At 37.0% G+C, this 18,316-nt stretch overlaps 1 protein-coding gene across 1 annotated transcript in view; it reads left to right on the top strand.

Annotated features, from left to right (window-relative positions):
* The window catches only part of syne1b (spectrin repeat containing, nuclear envelope 1b), a 124,813-nt gene that overhangs the window by 74,916 nt on the left and 31,581 nt on the right, over positions 1-18,316 (top strand). The window contains exons 83-110 of the mRNA XM_079632146.1: positions 18-170; positions 283-465; positions 626-763; positions 875-1,060; positions 1,147-1,269; positions 1,657-1,839; positions 2,532-2,675; positions 3,915-4,103; positions 4,875-5,015; positions 5,174-5,293; positions 5,380-5,541; positions 5,663-5,857; positions 6,348-6,512; positions 8,229-8,420; positions 9,682-9,816; positions 9,965-10,065; positions 10,962-11,115; positions 13,196-13,327; positions 13,610-13,759; positions 14,736-14,945; positions 15,021-15,122; positions 15,229-15,348; positions 15,515-15,715; positions 15,807-15,980; positions 16,755-16,886; positions 17,010-17,206; positions 17,299-17,431; positions 18,124-18,306. Coding sequence (XP_079488272.1) covers positions 18-170; positions 283-465; positions 626-763; positions 875-1,060; positions 1,147-1,269; positions 1,657-1,839; positions 2,532-2,675; positions 3,915-4,103; positions 4,875-5,015; positions 5,174-5,293; positions 5,380-5,541; positions 5,663-5,857; positions 6,348-6,512; positions 8,229-8,420; positions 9,682-9,816; positions 9,965-10,065; positions 10,962-11,115; positions 13,196-13,327; positions 13,610-13,759; positions 14,736-14,945; positions 15,021-15,122; positions 15,229-15,348; positions 15,515-15,715; positions 15,807-15,980; positions 16,755-16,886; positions 17,010-17,206; positions 17,299-17,431; positions 18,124-18,306 — 4,398 coding nt within the window. The remainder of the gene's footprint in view (positions 1-17; positions 171-282; positions 466-625; positions 764-874; positions 1,061-1,146; positions 1,270-1,656; positions 1,840-2,531; positions 2,676-3,914; positions 4,104-4,874; positions 5,016-5,173; positions 5,294-5,379; positions 5,542-5,662; positions 5,858-6,347; positions 6,513-8,228; positions 8,421-9,681; positions 9,817-9,964; positions 10,066-10,961; positions 11,116-13,195; positions 13,328-13,609; positions 13,760-14,735; positions 14,946-15,020; positions 15,123-15,228; positions 15,349-15,514; positions 15,716-15,806; positions 15,981-16,754; positions 16,887-17,009; positions 17,207-17,298; positions 17,432-18,123; positions 18,307-18,316) is intronic.

Below are 18,316 nucleotides of genomic sequence, written 5' to 3'. Positions count from 1 at the left end.
TTAATCCATACCTTTAGGTTCAAGCCAAGGAGAGAGACATCCAGAAGACCAGAGTTATCAAAGAAGAGTTCAACTCCAGAATTCATGATGTGTCTGAAAAGTTGAAGGCCATCTCTACCACTCTGAAGGAAAAGGCCACTGATATTGACCAGGCCAAAGACGAGGCCAGAGTAAGTGTTTTATCCTAATTATCTTTATATTGATAACATTTGAATGTGTTTTCTATAAACAAATGCTCACTGCCTTGAATGGCTATAAAGTACTTGAACTCTGTATTTCTAGCGTCTCTGTGATGAACTTGACGGCTGCGGAAGAAATCTCGCTGAGCTAGAAGCCGCAGTGCAGGACTTTGGTCGCCGTAACCCTCTGATAGCCAGACAGCTAGCTGATGCAATTGCCAAATTACGAGAGATCCATCATCACACTCTTCGACTGGCTGAATATAAGACTATATGGTTGAAGAAGGTAAGATGCATTGCTTTACTAATAGACAAAATGAACATTCAGCTAATAACACAGAATCTCACTGAAAATGAACCTACTCCCTACAGGTTATTTGCTAATTTATTACTTGTGTTAGAGTCTTTCAAACATTGTATGTGATGTGATGCATTTTTCTCATAAGGCGGATGCACATTTAGATGAGTACAACGAGATGTTTGAGTTCATAGTGAAGTGGTCAGACAGAGCCAGGAGCCTGGTGAAGGCCAACATCATCTGGAACTCCTCCTCGCACTTGCAAGAACAGATCAGGATGTATCAGGTGAACTTCCACGCGCACAAGTCAATGTGTATACAACATTTAAGTCCATTTTGGTGCAATTATCAGTTGTCTACTGTAACAATTAATAACCTTTTGCTTTTAACCCTGCAGTCTGTTCTTCGTGAGTCGCGTGAGCTCCATGGTGACATGGAGGCCATGCATGAGAAGGTGGAGATACTGTCTGAGACGCTGCAGGTGGAGGCCATGGGACAGCAGGTGTCAGAACTGAGCCGTCACACCGAGGAGCTGGAGCAGGGCGTCAGATCACGACTGCAGAGTCTACAGGACGCAGCGAAGGTTTGAGCGATTTCCTCCTGCCTCAGATTTAAATATATTTATTCTGTTAAGTAGCTCAGCATGACTGACTTTGTATTTTCTTTTAGGATATGGAGAGGTTTGAGAATGAAGTGAAGGCCCTGCATGTGTCTCTGGAGCAGGTTCAAGCCACTCTCACGTCTCCAGAACTGGCCCGACTCAGTCTAAAAGAGCAACTGACTCAAAGACAGGTACATTTATCTGCTTTGATCCGGAATACATCATTTATTTGAGCCCTATTATTCCATGCACAGCCTACTTGACTGCATTATAGATGTTGTGTTCTTGATATGTGTAATAACATTTATTTTAAGTTTAAATTTAGTTATGGAGCAGTGGCTTAGTAGTTAGTTTAATCCAGCGTGATCCTGTCCTTCTTCCTCTTTTCCCATGCTTTCTTAAATGTGTCTGGCTGTAGTTTACATGGTTAAAGATCTGGCAACAGAAAAGTTCTTTTGCTTAATTTTTGAGAGCTTTCCGTGAACCTGTTTTTTGTTACATACTGTAAATACAGTATTTTAGTGTGGAAAGAAGGGAAGCCATTTTTAATCTTAGAATGGATTGTTTTGTTTTTTTAGCGTTTGCTGGCAGACATGGAGAGCTTCAAGCAGCAGGTGGAGGACGTGCAGGAGTGTCATAGCGCTCTAAGAGTCCCTGAGGAAGTGGTGACCAGTTTGTCCATCTGTCGCACTGCTCTGAATCTGCAACAAGAGGCCAGTCAGCTGCAGCACACCGCCATCCAGCAGTGCAACATCCTGCAGGTAAGTCGGAAAACGCACCCAGGCAAGCATTCGTTGTGCTTGCTCTTTCGGAATACAAACAGTATTTTGGACAGATAATGTTGGAGAATCATGTCCAAAGATAGAGGTCGGATAGTACTGTATGCACTTTATTGAGACACAGACAAACAAAAGTGCTAATAAACAATATATTACTACTGTTTCACTACTGTTGATGCACTGAACAGCTATTTTGGATTCTGAAGTTGGGGTTGTTGCAGTTTCCGAGTCGGAACTCAGACTTGAGGGGGCGTTCCAGTTAAATGTTCTACTGGGAACTCGGAATTTCTGACTTCCGAGTACATATAGAACACACCATACATTTGCCTGAATCCTGAGTGTTTATAGCTTATTAGGCACAACTGCTGTCTTTGTTTTATGATCTGTAAGGATTCTAAATTTGGGATGTATCACAGGGTTATTTTTTAGAATGGGTCAGGTTTTGCTATATTAAATGACCCCACAAACACCAGACTAAAATCTTTAAGTCTACATGATGTAACAGCTTCGTAAAGGAACTAAATGGTGTATTAATTTGCATTTAAATATTTCAAAGGTGTCTGAAAGAGGTTAGTTAAGGGGTAAGGTTAGGGTGTAGTAATTAACACAATTTAAGAACAATAGAAGTCCAGTAGGACTCATGTAAGGACTCATGTGTTTGATATCTGTTTTAGGAGGCAGTGGTGCAGTATGAACAGTATGAACAGGAAGTCAGAAACCTGCAGGCCATGATTGAAGATGCTCACCGGGTCATTCAGGACCAACCTGTGAACACCAGCAACATTCAAGAGCTGCAGGCACAAATTAATCATCATGAGGTGCAGTGATATTTTTCTATTATTTATACTATTATAGTATTTACTGATATTACTGTCATAGTGTTTATTAATATTTTGAATTAGATTTTTTTTTTTTTTAGTTTCATTAATCATTCATGTTTTTGTCTTTTAAAAAAAAAATATTTCTATATAGCTTTATTTTTATTTCAGTTTTAGTTTTGGTAATTTTAGTACTTACACAAATTTCTGTTTATTTCAGTCAAGGCGACATTTCTAATTTTAATTTAAGTTTAGATTTTTCATCTAATATTTATATTTAATTTATTTTAATTTTAATTTTATTTCAATTGCCAAAACATATTTTAATATTTTTAGTTTAAAATCACATATTTTAATAGCCACACTAGCTATGTTTCCATCCACCTATTTTTAACAAAATTTTTGATTATAGCTTAAAAAAACCTGGATGGAAATGCCAAGATGTGCATAAATTCTAAAAATGCACATAAACAAATTTTTTTTAATCTGATTAGAAGATATGCACATAAACTTTGAAAGAAAGATAACATACCCGTATTTGTTGCGTTTCATCTGCGTGCTCTGAGGCGCAAGGTTATGATGAAAAAAGAGTAATTGTAGCAACTTTCATTTATATTAAATATATTTTACGCCAATTTCCCAGGAAGTGACGATTTAGTCCTCTTGAACACATGGGGTGGAAACGTTGCTTTTAGGGCTGTAACGATTAATCGCGATTAATCGAAATCCAAAATAAAAGTTTGTGTTTACATAATAAATGTGTGTGTATTGTGTATAATTATTTTGTATATATAAATACACACACATGCATGTATATATTTGAGAAATATTTGCATTTATATACTGCATATATATTTTTATATGATTTATATTATATATAAATATAACTAATTTATATATAAATAACACATTTTTATTAAATATACACATGCATGTGTGTGTATTTATATATACAAAATAATTATACACAATACACACACATGTATTATGTAAACACAAATTATTATTTTGGATTTCGATTAATCACGATTAATCGTTACAGCCATAAATATTAAAGTTTTGCATACAAGTTAAATTCACGACTTTGAATGGAAACATAGCTACTGTCCTCAAATCTCATTTGTGTTGAGTTCTGTTTGTGGTTAGCCATACTGATCTTTCCTTTTTGTTGCATTAACCTAAAGGGCGGCTAAATAACATCTTTTGTCATCTCTTCTGTGTTTATTTTAATCTAAACAGGAACTGGCCCAGAAAATTAAGGGCTACCAGGAGCAGATTGCATCTCTGAACTCCAAGTGTAAGATGCTGACGGTGAAAGCTAAACACGCCACCACGCTCCTGACAGTGAGTGACGCAGAGGGTTTAACCGAGAGTCTGGAGGAACTGGACGGTGATGCTATTAAAAGAAAGACCCAGTCACAAGTTTCGGTACGTTATTCTGAACGTGGGCGTGCCAGTATAATCGTGGGATAAGCAAACAAACTAGAGTAGTAAACGTCTCAAAAAGGGATTGCTTATTTGTTCTTGTATTCTAAACAATTGTGTGCACTACAAAAGCCATTTTTAATCATATTTAATCATTTAATCAGAATATTTGTCTTGTATTAAAAATATGGAATCATCCTTAAAACAAGGTCAATTTAATTGAGGAACTAATAACATAAGATATTAAGACTTTTAAGAAAAAATGGATCTTTAATATCTTAAGTTTATATTTTATATTTTAATGACTATAATAAGTACAGTTTTCACCATGAAAATAGCCAAATGGCTTAAAAAATATATATATATATATATATATATATATATATATATATATATATATATATATATATATATATAACATAAATGTCTTGCCCTTTTAGCAGTTCTTGTTTTAAGCATAAATCTAACCAAATTTAAGCCTAAAACAAGAAGAAAAAAAAATAATTATGTGAATATATTCCTTGAAAACAAAGCATGCATTATTTTACAGTTTTGCTTTTAAAATATATTTATTAAATGTAAATGTAACTTATTTTAGATATTTTATAGGGATAAGGACTGAGAAAAAAAAGAGCAAAATAAGAGATTAAAAAATGACCCTTTTAGCTGAACGGTCTTTATTTACTCATCTCTCAGCGATCTTTGCATGTCATAATCACTGAACGTTACAGCTCTGTGAACTGACTAATATCTTCTGCTCCGTGATGCTGTCAGATGTCGGCTGGTCGCTGTCAGTCTCTCCTGTCTCCTGTGACAGAGGAGTCTGGGGAGGAGGGCACCAGCAGTGAGATCTGCTCTCCTGCTTTCTGTCGATCTCCCTCTCCTGTCCCTAACACTGAAGCAGCCATTAGCAAGGTATTAGCAGTAAAAGCACTTGGTGCTTGATCTTATTATTTCTCGCAGACTTTTCCCTGCAATTATCTGTGACAGACAGCAGTGCAGTGACTTTTGTAGCACATTAACATCATGTATTTTAATTTGCATTGTTTTTACTGGGACTGTCCTAAATGTAGATGTCCATGGGAAGAGCCACTCTCACAAGAGCTCCCCTCCAGGAGCTGTACAATCCCACGCTGGAGTCGGTAGCCAGTTTAGATGATCTTCAGCGCTCGTGGGAGACCCTGAAAAATGTGGTATGTTGGTCTTTTGTGTTCAACAGTTAGATGCACCAGTATTTAAAATCTGGTCTTTGAGTTGGGATTATCTTCGTGTTTTGCAGATAAGTGAAAAGCAGAAGACGCTCTACGAGGCTCTGGAGAAGCAACAGCGCTATCAGGGATCTGTACAGTCCATCTCTACTAAGATGGAGTCCATCGAGACCAGATTAAACGAGCCCCCTATGCACGATCTCAGTCCTGACAGACAAATGGTCCTATATCAGGTGAGTCAATTTCTGAAGGATTTTCTCTGTTGCCTTTGCTCCAGCTGTAGACTATAGGAGCTTTATAAGAATATGGATGCAGAACAAAAACAAAAAACGTCATACTGCCATATTCCTCCAGAATCAGATGGAGGAAATCGTCCGACTGCAGGATGATATAGATGGGCTTCAGTCCAGCTTGACAGAAGAGCTGATGTCTGATGTCGTGGACTCGGACTCTTCGGATCAATTGGCCATGCAGTCCACACTCACTGTGCTGGCGGAGAGGATGGCCACCATACACATGAAGGCTTCAGGAAAACGCCAACTTCTTGAGGTATACCTATATATATATATAGCTTGGTTTACATTCTTGGTTTACATTTAATCACTTAAATTTCAAAACTACACAAGATACAAAGAAATAATGTTATAATGTAAAATAATATATAAGTTATTTGACAAATAATACATTTTATAATAACACAACTGTTCAGAAGTTTGGGTTGCTAAGATTTTTTTACTTACAGTATGTTCACCACGGCTGGTGAACATCAAAAATACAGTAAAACAGTAATATTGTGAAATATGATTACGATTTAAATAATCTTTTTCTAGTTTAATATTTTGAAATGTAAATAATTCCTGTGAGACATAGACTAATGCAAAGAAAACGAGGGGGTGGAGTAAAGACATGACAAACAAAGGAGCACATGGCGAACATAGCAACAATCAACCACAAAACACAAAAAGACAGGCCCGGCTGGGTGGAGAGTCCTGACAGATGCCCAGTAGATATTCATAGATGTTTATGGTGACGTGTGTAGGAGCGACAGTGTGAACGAGTGGAAAAGCAGCAGCAGGCGCAGGCTTTACAGAGCTACCTGAACCAGGCAGACCAGCTGGACCAATGGCTGCGGAGCACTCGTGGTGACATCACTTCCTGCTCTCAGGACTCGGAAGACATGGAAGAGCAACTCAGCGACTGTCAGGTTAGAGCACCCTCTACTGCCGATTACTATATAATATATAAATTATTTATGATTTACTGTTTAATCTAAAAAAGAAAATGTATTAATTTGTGTTCCCCTGTGAAGCCCACCTTCCCTTCCCTTTTCCTCTGTACAGATAAAATTAGATCAGAATGATTCCAGTTCGCATGGATACATGGAAACGACAAAAAAATCTGTAATATGCATGCCAGACAAGTCATTTGCCAATGTCAATTTGTAAAGAAAGACTACGCGCCTGCACATATATATATTCAAATGTGCATACAGTAGCTATCTTGCACCCAGCGCAATTGACTTTGTAATTTGGTTGGGTTTCTCCCATCCCCAATGTCACTTCTCTGTCTTTTACGGCCCTGACGAGAACGTCGGTCTTCTCGGCTGTGAACTGCTTCTGGCGTGCGCTGGCAAACCCGCCGTTATAATAGCAATCCGCGTTGGAACAAGCGTGCGGGCTCTTAAAGGGAATGTGAGAGGACGCTCTGATTGGTTTATTTCACGTTACGCCCAAACTACACCTATGAATAATGGAGCTACTTCAGACCAACCCCTTTTAGATTTGCGCCAGGCGCAAGAGGCATTTATCCCGCCGGGAAAATAGCAACAGCGCCCAAGACCCGCCCACAAAGTTACTTGCGCTTTGCGCTTTGACACTTGCGTTTCAGATCGTTAAAATAGGGCCCATAATATGCATGTGCACGCCGTCACCGTTTTCACAGATTCACGTTTTTTCACAAAGTTTTTCAAAACTCGCACCTTGGAACCTATTACAAAGTTTGCGTTCTCGAGCCACCAAACACTGTTGTCGTGCAAGTGAACGGCCAGAACGCATTAAAAGTTTTCTGTTTTCAGTTAAAACAGTGTCGTGTAAGCGGCCCCTAAGTTAATTACTAATGATCTTTGCAATGGAAGGGAATCAATCAAAAACTAACTTTAGCTGGACAATAACTTTATTCTAGACCTGCTGCTAAATCTGAAACAATCACTGTTACTTTCATTTCCTATTTTCACTGTAAAGCTGCTTTGAAACAATCTATATTGCGCTATATAAATGAAGGTGACGTGACGTGACGTGACTTGACTTGACTTGTTATCTATCGACATTAAGGCCTGCTTTGTGTTTTTAAACGAATGAGTTTTTGTTAATTCCTCTCAGAGAACAGGATACTTTGTTATCCGTAAACAGCGGTATTAAAAGGCCTTTGAGCGTTCAGATGGATTGATTCTTAAGCGTCTGTGGCACGAGCCATAATCAGATTATGCAAATGTCTCAGCGTAACACTGTTCACAGTTGGCTTTGAGGATATTAGAGGATTCCTGTGAGAGGATTGGTGCTCACTTGAAGTCTGGTCCACCTCTCATTGCATATTCATGAGGGTGACTGCAGCATTAGTGGTGAAAGGGGTGGGGCTTCGTTTGACTTCATGGGAAGGTTACAAACTGGCAGATGTCCCAATGCGGAACACCTTGAATTTTTTTAGTAGCATATGCACTGTTGAAAATGTTCAAGTGAATTTTGGATATAACTTGGAAGTACTTTTATACATTCTTGTTGTTATCCTCAAGATTGCATGTTTACTGTGAGCATGGCACGTGAGGGATTATGGATAATGTACAGCGCTGTAGGTGTTGGTAAGGTCCTGGGATGAGAGCTGCAGAACCATGTTTGAGCTGGCCTCTCTTCTGTTGCTCCTGCAGAACATGCTGCTGGAAATCGAGGAGAAGGTGCTGGCTCTCTCCGAGCTCTCCAGACACAGCGAGAATCTCCTGCTGGAGGGCCGGCCGGAGAACAGGGAGGACTCGGAGCAGCTCTCCAGGAAGTTGCGTACGCTGAAAGGCAGCCTGCTAGAGCTGCAGAGGATGCTGCAAGACAAGCAGATCAACATTCAGGTGACTGGACCTCTGAATCAAGCCTGGACACTTTCACATGTTTGTTTTAGAGGTTCATTTGGAAAGTACGTAGGCGGGGATGTTAGTGCTATATTACTTTGATATATATGTTATAATACTGAAGGATTTCCTTATGTATATACTATCATATCATACATATCATTGTATTAAATGGTACTCCAAATTCCTTCCAAGTTCCATGGCCAAAATATTATAATGGTACATAAAAGTAATAATAATAGTAATAGTAATACATTTTATTTGTATAGCACCTTTCATAAAATAATAATAATTAAAATTGTTAACACCATCTCTGACAGTGAGGAGGATTGAAACAAAACCATTATTTGTATTATACAATCTTATATTAAAACATTATTTTTTTTTGTAAGTACAGTTAAATCTAGGATTAAAGTAAAATTAAAGTAATATTTTGGTAAAACTTTACTATAAGATTTAATTTGTTAACATTAGTTAATGTATTAACTAACATGAACTAGCCATGAACAATACATTTCTTACTGTATTTGTTAATCTTTGTTAACATTAGTTAATAAAATATACATCTGTTCATTGTTTGTTCATGTTACTTCAGTGCATTAACTAATGTTAAGAAATGCAACTTTTTATTTTAACAATGTATTAGTAAATGTTGAAATTCGCATTAATAAAGGATAATAAATGCTGTAGAAATGCAGTTCATTATTAGTTCATGTTAACTAATGTAGTTAACTAATGTTAACCAATAAAACCTTATTAAGTATTTTATTATAATAAAATTACATTAAATATTAAAATAAAATAATAGCTTGTATTTAAATAAATAGATATTTTATAATTAATTTGAACATAATTTGAGTAAAATTTGACCCTCTTTTTGTGAGATTATCTAAAGGTTTTGTCTTTTATTTCCTGCAGGCGACTTTAATTTGGGAGGAGTTGAAAGGCCTTCAAACATCATGTGTAATAATGATATATTACATCATAGTTTTTTTTTTATTGTCACTCCATGTGCAGAATAATTCAGCAGCACTGGGTTCTGGGTCTGAATACCACAATCTCATGCATGGCTTTCTCTTTTCCTGCTGTTATTCACAAGAATATTGCAGAATATGAGAATAATGACTGATGATTTGATTCATGAATCATGATTGTATGATCTTTTGATTTTATTGCAATTCAGTTCCAACAAGGTATTTACGGTATTCAAAACTATTAATCTGCTGTATGTACTCGTGTTTGCATTGTCCCTCTCCCGCAGGATTCCCTTCAGGAACCGTCAGACTCCAGTGAATCAGACTCCAGTCTCTCCCAGAGTCCAAACATGCAGGACTGGCTGGCCCAGGCCCGCTCCACACGCAGCCTACAGCACCAGGACACCCTCCAGAAACAGAAGGTACATAACATTTCACAAGAAGAAGAGGGATCAAAATATCTAGAACAATCAACAGTGTGTCCCCCAGTTGGACTGAACCTGTAGTAGGTTGTTTTAAATAAGAAAGCATCTACTAAATGAGGAATTATAATATATTATGTTCATTCAGGAGCTTGAAGAGCAACTTGCAGAGCAAAAGAAGCTGTTGAAATCTCTAGCAAGTCGTGGAGAGGAAATACTCACCCAACAAGCATCACCCGTCAGAGCCAGGTACCATTAAAGCTGCAATATGTAATTTTTTTCGCCGCTAGGGGTCGCTAACCTCTTACAAAGGCGTACGTTGATGACGCAAAATTCCATTGGAATTATGGAACTTGTCGTCAAGCTGATGGATCTAATAATGTTTATGGAGGAGTGAATACATTGATGTTTTTAACATGACTGTGGGATAAAGTAGGGCGCGATTGCTAATGAGAGACAGATATCAGCGCCACACGCGAGTCCCGCGGATATAAGGAAATAAGGACCCGCAAGTGCTGTATTAATACTCACACAAGTCAGTTTATTAGACGAATGCAACTTGGGAGGTTACGCAGCGCTGTTTCACTTGGTCTACACTATCACACTAAATTGCATTTGAGTGTGTTGAAAGTTATAATGTTATTCTGTGTTAGTTTGTTGGCATTATGAGACTAGCAGTAAGCTAGATCAACATTAGAATAACATACAGATCATATTCTTACATATCATCATGTTAAACTATATAACATTGATTAGTTTTATGTACAATTGCTCACCTGTCTAATAGAATACATGTAAGAGTGGCGTCTCTTTGTCAAGTCGAAGTTTGTCACGGACGCAGATATTACGTCATTGACACAGGCAACAAGTGAACAGGGATTCCGGGGCGGCCCAATATTTAAAATTGGAATTTCTCTGAAATTAAAAATCTTTGGGAACTTTAGGGATATTTGGGAACTTTTGTGTATAAGTACACAACTGCAGGAAATATATCACACCGTGCAAGTGATTTTTGGATATGTTATTCTTACAGATTGTACCTTTTAACCTGCATTTCTCTCTCCCGCACTGCTCACTGTTTCCTATCATTTTGACCTCAAACCTTTTCTGACTCTCTCTTTACAATTCTGTCAAATCTTCTGCAGTGCGACAGAGACCCTGTCCCCTGATGTAGAGCTGGAGGGAGACAGTCAGGCCGTGAAAAAGCAGAGGAGAAAGAGATGGGAAAGTCTGAAAAAAGACATGGTCAATAAACTACAGCTCCTCATGAACACCCTGGAACAAGACAGCAAACAACCGGTACGCTAATTACTTTACAGTATCCACATCACTCAAATGTAGAGTAGTTAACCAAAAACATAAATATTTTAGATTAAAATGCATATTTTAGGTCAGCAATTTTTAATCACCTTTCAATTTTTTTGCAGATTACCTGATTAGCTATAAAGTGTGAGAAATTAATTTCTGAAAGTGCATTCATTCAATGCAGTCTCTCAATTAATGAGTATACAACTATTAGGGGTGGGAATCTTTAGGCACATCAAGATCCGATCCGATTCTGGGAGTCACGATCTAAATCCAAGACAAATCTTGATCTGCTTTTTTTTATTTTTTATTATTAATTAGTTTACAACTTAGAAATCTCAATCTCTTTTTAATCTATTTAATTACATATGTAATGATAAGTACTTTTCAAAATGATTACAAATTAAAAAATGTGATTAAACAATTGTATGCTAAAAAAAAATTATATATACACTAATATAGCTTCAAATCGTAAAACAAGTACAGTAGTACTTTACAGTAGTAGATTTTACTCTTTCTCGGCTTTATTGCTGTTTGATTATTAATGATGACATAATAGACAGAGGGGGATCTAATAAGCTGAATTTCACACTAATGCACAGATCTCTTTTGAAATATAACATGTTTTTTGTCTTGTCGAATCCCTTACGACATAACTGACTGTGTTTACATTAATTTCGTGTCATAAGTACATTTAACAACTTACACGGAGTCGCCCACTGCATTCCAAACGACGTAAATGATGCCTTCGTACAGCATTGTAAGGAAAATAACGGCGGGCGAGACCGCACACTGCAAGCGTATCACATCAAGCAAAGCCCACGTTTCTCACAACGCATATCCTGTGCAATGAAGTCCGAGAATGTCCTTGTAATTCGCTTCAACCTTCCCGAAGATTATTTCATGTAACGTTTGTGTGTGTGAGGAATTGGAAGCAAGCAGTCTTTCTAAAGTACACTCAGGGTCATGCGCATCTGCGGTTAAAAACTATACTCAGAATCAATCCTGAATCATTGGAGAGAGAATCGTGATGCATCTATATATTTTTTCTCACCACACATAGGCGTCGATTTCGTCATGAGTCATTTTGTACCCACCACTTTTTTTTTTGGAAAAGCTTAACGTGGTTTACCTAAACAATGATCAATGATCAACAAATTTCTCTCTCATATTGCTCATCATAACCACTTAAAAATGTCAAATCTAACCAGAATTTTGATGATCACTGATCGTTGTTTAGGTACATATTAAACCATTAAGCTTTTTCCTACAATAGCCTAAATGAAGCAGAAACGCTTAATGTCAGATAATGTCCATAATAATTGGACTTTGGGTTAGATTTTTTAACCGTTTTCAGTGGTTATGAGGAGCAATATGAAAGAGAATTTTGGTAATCATTGTTTAGGTACATTAAACCACGTCATGTCATAATGTCAATATGGTACTTATGAAGCAGAATAGTGGGTCATATGTCTAATGCTTTTTATTCTTCTTCATAAAACGAGTCGGACATCATCACATTTTTGTATAATTTTCTATTTATTTACATTAGTAAGCTACAGGACATCGTCTTTCAAAACATGACCTGCGCGAAAGAGAGAAAAAAAATGCGTCACTGTACCCAGCACTTCTGAAAATGCACTTCAGAATACGTCTCTGTCCCCAGCACATTTCAAACCAAACTGACGCCCATGCTCCCACACCTAACAACTATACATTTACAACGTGTACATTTACATTAATGCAATTGGCAGATGCTTTTATCCAAAGCAAATTACATTGCATTTAAGGCATAAATTTGATTAGTTTCCTGGAAATCAAACCTATGACCTTGGCATTCATCTCATAAATCTTTTTATCAATCTATGTTGCATAATACTATCAGTCTCTCTTTCCCTTTTTCTGCATTTGGGTTCTCAACTATCATTTACTTTAAACTTTAGCACTATTCTTTTTGCAGCCTAGCTGCCTTCAGGGAATGCAAAAATGATTGCTTAACTGGAGCACAGTTGTAATACTCGTAAACTCTCTCTGTTGGTGGAGTATTTCGTAAAAGTTTTATATTTTCTAACAGTTTTACTCCAGAACTGCTTGTGTGAAGACTGCCGCCCCGGTTTATAAGAGAGAGACTCACGTCCAGGACAAGTCCAGCCTGATGTCCCTGCACAATGGATTCAGTCAGACAATAAAGGAAATAACCCCTAAGGTAGACACATTTATATAAAGCAGTTCTGGTGCTTTGATGCATGCAGTTGTGACGACACAACAATTGAGTATTGAATTGAATTTTATTAATGCACCTAGTTCCTTAACAGCCTTAACACTTAGGCTAAAGAACTGTAGTACTTGTTATGAATGTTTACACACTTTAACCATGGTAAAATCACTATAATGCACAACCTGATGATTAATCTTAACTTGACAGCTTATCATATCAGCATGTGTGTGTGTATCCTAAACAGTGTATAATGTGTTATTGTTTCTACAGGCCACAGAGCGCGAGGTCATTGTGATGGAGCAGCAGCTTTATTCAGCAGTCACAGCTTCTTGCTCTTGGGTGGATGATGTGGAGAACACACTGTTTTCTGGCCCTGCGCTGCTGGCGGAGAACGCTGAGACACAACTGTCCAATTATGAGGTCTAAACTTTGAGCGGCAAATTTTGCTAGATAATATCTGGTTCCTATCTGAGACATCATATTCGCCCACATTCAGTTTTCCAAATGTTTGTTTTATATAAAATACATTTTACACTAAACAATACAATATTATATATCCTCATATATATATATGACTTCTGGACAATAATTTAAGCCTGAGAAACTTACATTTACATTTTATTATTTTATTAAATAACATTTATGTTTTATATTATTTTAATAAAAAACTAGTACTGTCAAATTGATTAGTCGCGTCTAACATAAAAGTTTTTGTTTACATAATTTATGTGTGTGTATATATATATTATTGCTCTGTGGTATGTATATATATATATATATACTATATATATATAAAATATACACTGCCATTTTAAAAGTTTGGTAAGATTCTTAATGTTTTTAAAATAAGTCTCTTATGCTCTCCAAGGCTGTATTTATTTAATAAAAATAAATAAATAAATAAAATAAAATAGTAATATTGCGAAATATTATTACAATTTAAAAGAACTGTTTTCTATTTGAATATATTTTACAATGTAATTTATTCATGTAGTGCAAAGCTGGATTTTCAGCATCATTACTCCAGTCTTCAGTGTCACATGAAATAATTATAATATGCTGATTTGCTGCTCAAAATACGTTTATTATTACTATCATCGATGTTGAAAACAGTTATGTACAAAACATTTTTATATTTTAAAAGTTAATATTTTGAGTTATCTTTTATATTTTCGATTTTCATGTTCGTTTTAGTTTTAGTAAATTTAGTACTTCAGCTTATTTATTTGATTTTGTTGCCAAGGGAACATTTCTCATTTAAGTTTTTTAACAACACTGCCAATTGTAAACTAATACCAAATTGGCAAATAGTAAAACTATACATGTGGATAGAGCTTTAGAATGAAGTGAAACACATTTATAAATATCTTGTCTATATTTTTTGCTTGCCTCGCAGACATTGGGAAAAGAAGTGACGGAGGTGACCAGAGTGTCCAGCCACAGCCAGGGCCTGATCGCCAGCTCTGTGGGTCTCTCTGAGGAAGAGCAGACCCTGATGAAGGACACTCTGGACTGCCTGACGCGACGCCTGGGAGCCCTGGACTCGGCTCTGGACCGCCGCTGTGACACCATGCGGAGCAGAATGCGGGAGCTCACGGCTTTCCAGGTGGGAATCAGGTCTGATGGGTTGGGTACATGAATGCAACGCTGCAACATCATCTCAGTTCCTGTTTCTTTTCAGACCGAGTTGCAGCATCTCTTTACAGCGATTAGTGAAAGCAAGTTCCAGGTTATCCAGAAAATGGCAGGAGTTCTTGACCACACAACAACTAAACAGCTTGAAGTAAGAACATTTTTTGATTATTAATTAATGCATTGGATTAACAGTGATTTTAGTTGTAAATTTTAGTTAACAATAACAACACAGTAGCACATTTTTGTTCTGACAGACTATTGCAGAGGTAGAAGAGACACTGAAAGACTTTGAGCACAGAATAACAGAGCTGAAAGCCAGAGGGGCGGAGCTACACCCGGACCAGTTCTCCACCAATGAGCTACTGAAGCTACAGGTACACGACCAATCATTGGGCAAAATAAACACTTTTATTCTTACATTCACTTTTGTGCACTATATTATTATACAAAAGAGAAGCAGACAATATAGTCTTAAAATATAATGGTTAGGAATTGAAATAGCTGGGTCTTCTCAAAGTTGTCCATGTGTGTGCTGGACAGGATGCTTATGAGGAGCTGGTGATGACGGTGGGCTCTCGGCGGAGTGGGCTGAATCAGAATATGGCACTGAAGAATCAGTATGAACGAGTTCTGCAAGATCTTGTTGATCTGGTGGACACGGCCCAGGATAAGATGACTGCTGACCAGAAGATGATTGCCAGCTCAGTAGAGGACGTGCACAGCCTTCTAGACAAACACAAGGTACACCTAAACACATCTTGTGTGTCTGTGTGTGTGAAAAATATGTATATAACCTTACTTCAACATGTGTCCCTAAATGCTTAATTTCCAGGAATTTTTCCAAGGCTTGGAGTGGCACATGGTCCTCACTGAGACGTTCTACAAGAAAATTAGTGCCTTTGTTTTGCCACGTGAGCGCCAGACTCTGGAGGAGACGCTAGCTCGCGCTCAGGACGTGCTCAAGCATGCGCACAAAAAAGGAGTTGAGCTGGAGTGCATCTCAGAGGTAACATCATTATTATTCTGTATATATATACACACTATTGGTCAAAAGTAAGGTTTTGGGGCTTCAGTAAGGTTTTTTTAAAAAGTCAACATTTACAAACATTTATAATGTTACAAAATATTTCTATTTAAAATAAATGTTCTATTTACCCAAAAATGTTGCACAGTTTCCACAAAAAATATGAAGCAGCACAACTGTTTTCAACATTCATGTTGAATGTTTATTGAGCAGCAAATCAGCATATTAGAAAGATTTCTGCCGGATCATGTGACTCTGAAAATTCAGCCTTGCCATCACTGGAATATGCATTTTTAATATATATTTAAATGATAACTTAAATTTTTTAATTGTAATCTCATTTAACAGTATTACTGTTTTTTACTGTTTAGGTGAGCATAAGAGACTTTTTAAAAACATAAAAAATCTTACCATCCACAAACTTGTGTGTGTGTGTGCGTTCATCATGCAGTTTAATTTATCATGTGAAGATATTACGGAGATATGACTGACAGGATGATGTCAGAGGATTGGTGCGCAACAGATCCTTAACGTCATTTACAAATATCTGTTAATATTATGATTCAGTAATATATATGATTCATGTGATCGCGAATAGGAAAGTGAAATTTGTGAAATGTGTCATTTCCTTTTAACACATAGTATGCTACTTCGGGCACATCCCAAATATTTACAAATAAAGGCATGGTAGCATTTATATTTTAAAGTATGCAACTGTTTCCTACATATCTGTTTGTATGTTTGTGACTTTATCAGACATGGAGTCGTCTAGTTTTGGACTATCAGACCCTGCACCGTTTGCTAGAGGCCGTGGAGGGCAGTCTGCCAAGGGTCGGCCTGGTGGAGGAGACAGAGGAGAGACTGAAGGAAAGAATAGAGCTTTATCAGGTACACAATAAAAGACCATACAAAAATGGTATGATTAGTGTATTAGAATAGATAATCTAATAATACCAGACTAACTGTATGTGATCAACTTTCCACATTGACCTTCCATGATCTTCACCTAAGGCCCTGAAGGCGAGTCTGATGGAGAACCAAAACAAGCTGCATCAGGTGCTGGAGGAAGGGAAGCATCTTCTGTCAGATGTGAGCTGCTCCAGCCTGGAGAACCAGCTCACTGTTTTGGGCGAGCACTGGCTCAACAACTCCACCAAGATTAACAAAGAGCTACACAACCTGGACTCCATCCTGAAGCACTTAACTAGGTCAGGAGCTAAGACTGAAATTACTTTTTGACTGAAATGCATTGTTTTATTCTATAATCTTCATGGTGATATGTGCTTGTTATTTGTCACAGGTATAAGCATGAGTCTGTTGAACTGAGTCACTGGCTACAGGAAGCTCTGGAACGCTTGGAGTTCTGGAACACACAGACTGTCGCTGGTCCTCAGGAGCTGGAGACTGTTAAAGACCAGCTATCGGCTTTTCTGGTTAGTTAGGCTTTCTTAATGTTAATAAATCACAAACATTGGATGTTTTTGGGATGTTGATGCATTTGGTAAACCAATATCACCAGAACAACCATACTGGCCCACACATCGGTGAACAGAATGCTGAAATATTGATGAACAGAATGCTGCTGCTGATTTATTGTATTTTTTTATTTGTTTTTTAATTTTTAATTTAGTTTTGTTTAAAATTTTATTTTTATTTTATTTTATTTTTATTTTATTTTATTTTATTTTATTTTATTTTATTTTATTTTATTTTATTTTATTTTATTTTATTTTATTTTATTTTATTTTATTTTATTTTATTTTATTTTATTTTACAGGACTTGTCCTGTGTACAGTTGTGGGGATGCCTGAGCCTATTTATTTATTTGTTCATTTATTCATTTATTTTCCATCCAACCACCAATCTATTAATTTATTCATTCTTCAAACCACTTGTCCTGTTGGTGCCTAACCTAGCATCTTGGGACATATTTATCATTATTTTTGTATTATATAATAATATTCCCAATTTAATGTTTTTGCCAATAATAAAATAGTTTCAATAGAAGCTTTAATTAATAATTATTAATAATGAAATATTTATCATTATTTAAATCCCTGCATGTCCATTATGGAAGTAATTCTGAAAGCCACAACATACATGTGTTGTCTTCTCTTGTGTTCAGGAGTTCAGTAAGGAGGTGGAGACTCGCTCCAGTCTAAAGGCCTCAGTGCTGAACGAGGGAAACCAGCTGCTGAGACTGAAGAAGATGGACACCGTGTCTCTGCGGTCTGAACTCACCCGTCTGGACTCTCAGTGGTCCGAACTGCTCGCCCGCATTCCCATAGTTCAAGAGAAGCTCCACCAGGTACAGACCA

This window comes from Phoxinus phoxinus, assembly GCF_949152265.1.
Source record: "Phoxinus phoxinus genome assembly, chromosome: 13".
Lineage (NCBI taxonomy): Eukaryota > Metazoa > Chordata > Actinopteri > Cypriniformes > Leuciscidae > Phoxinus > Phoxinus phoxinus.
This window is presented reverse-complemented; position numbering and strand designations above follow the sequence as displayed.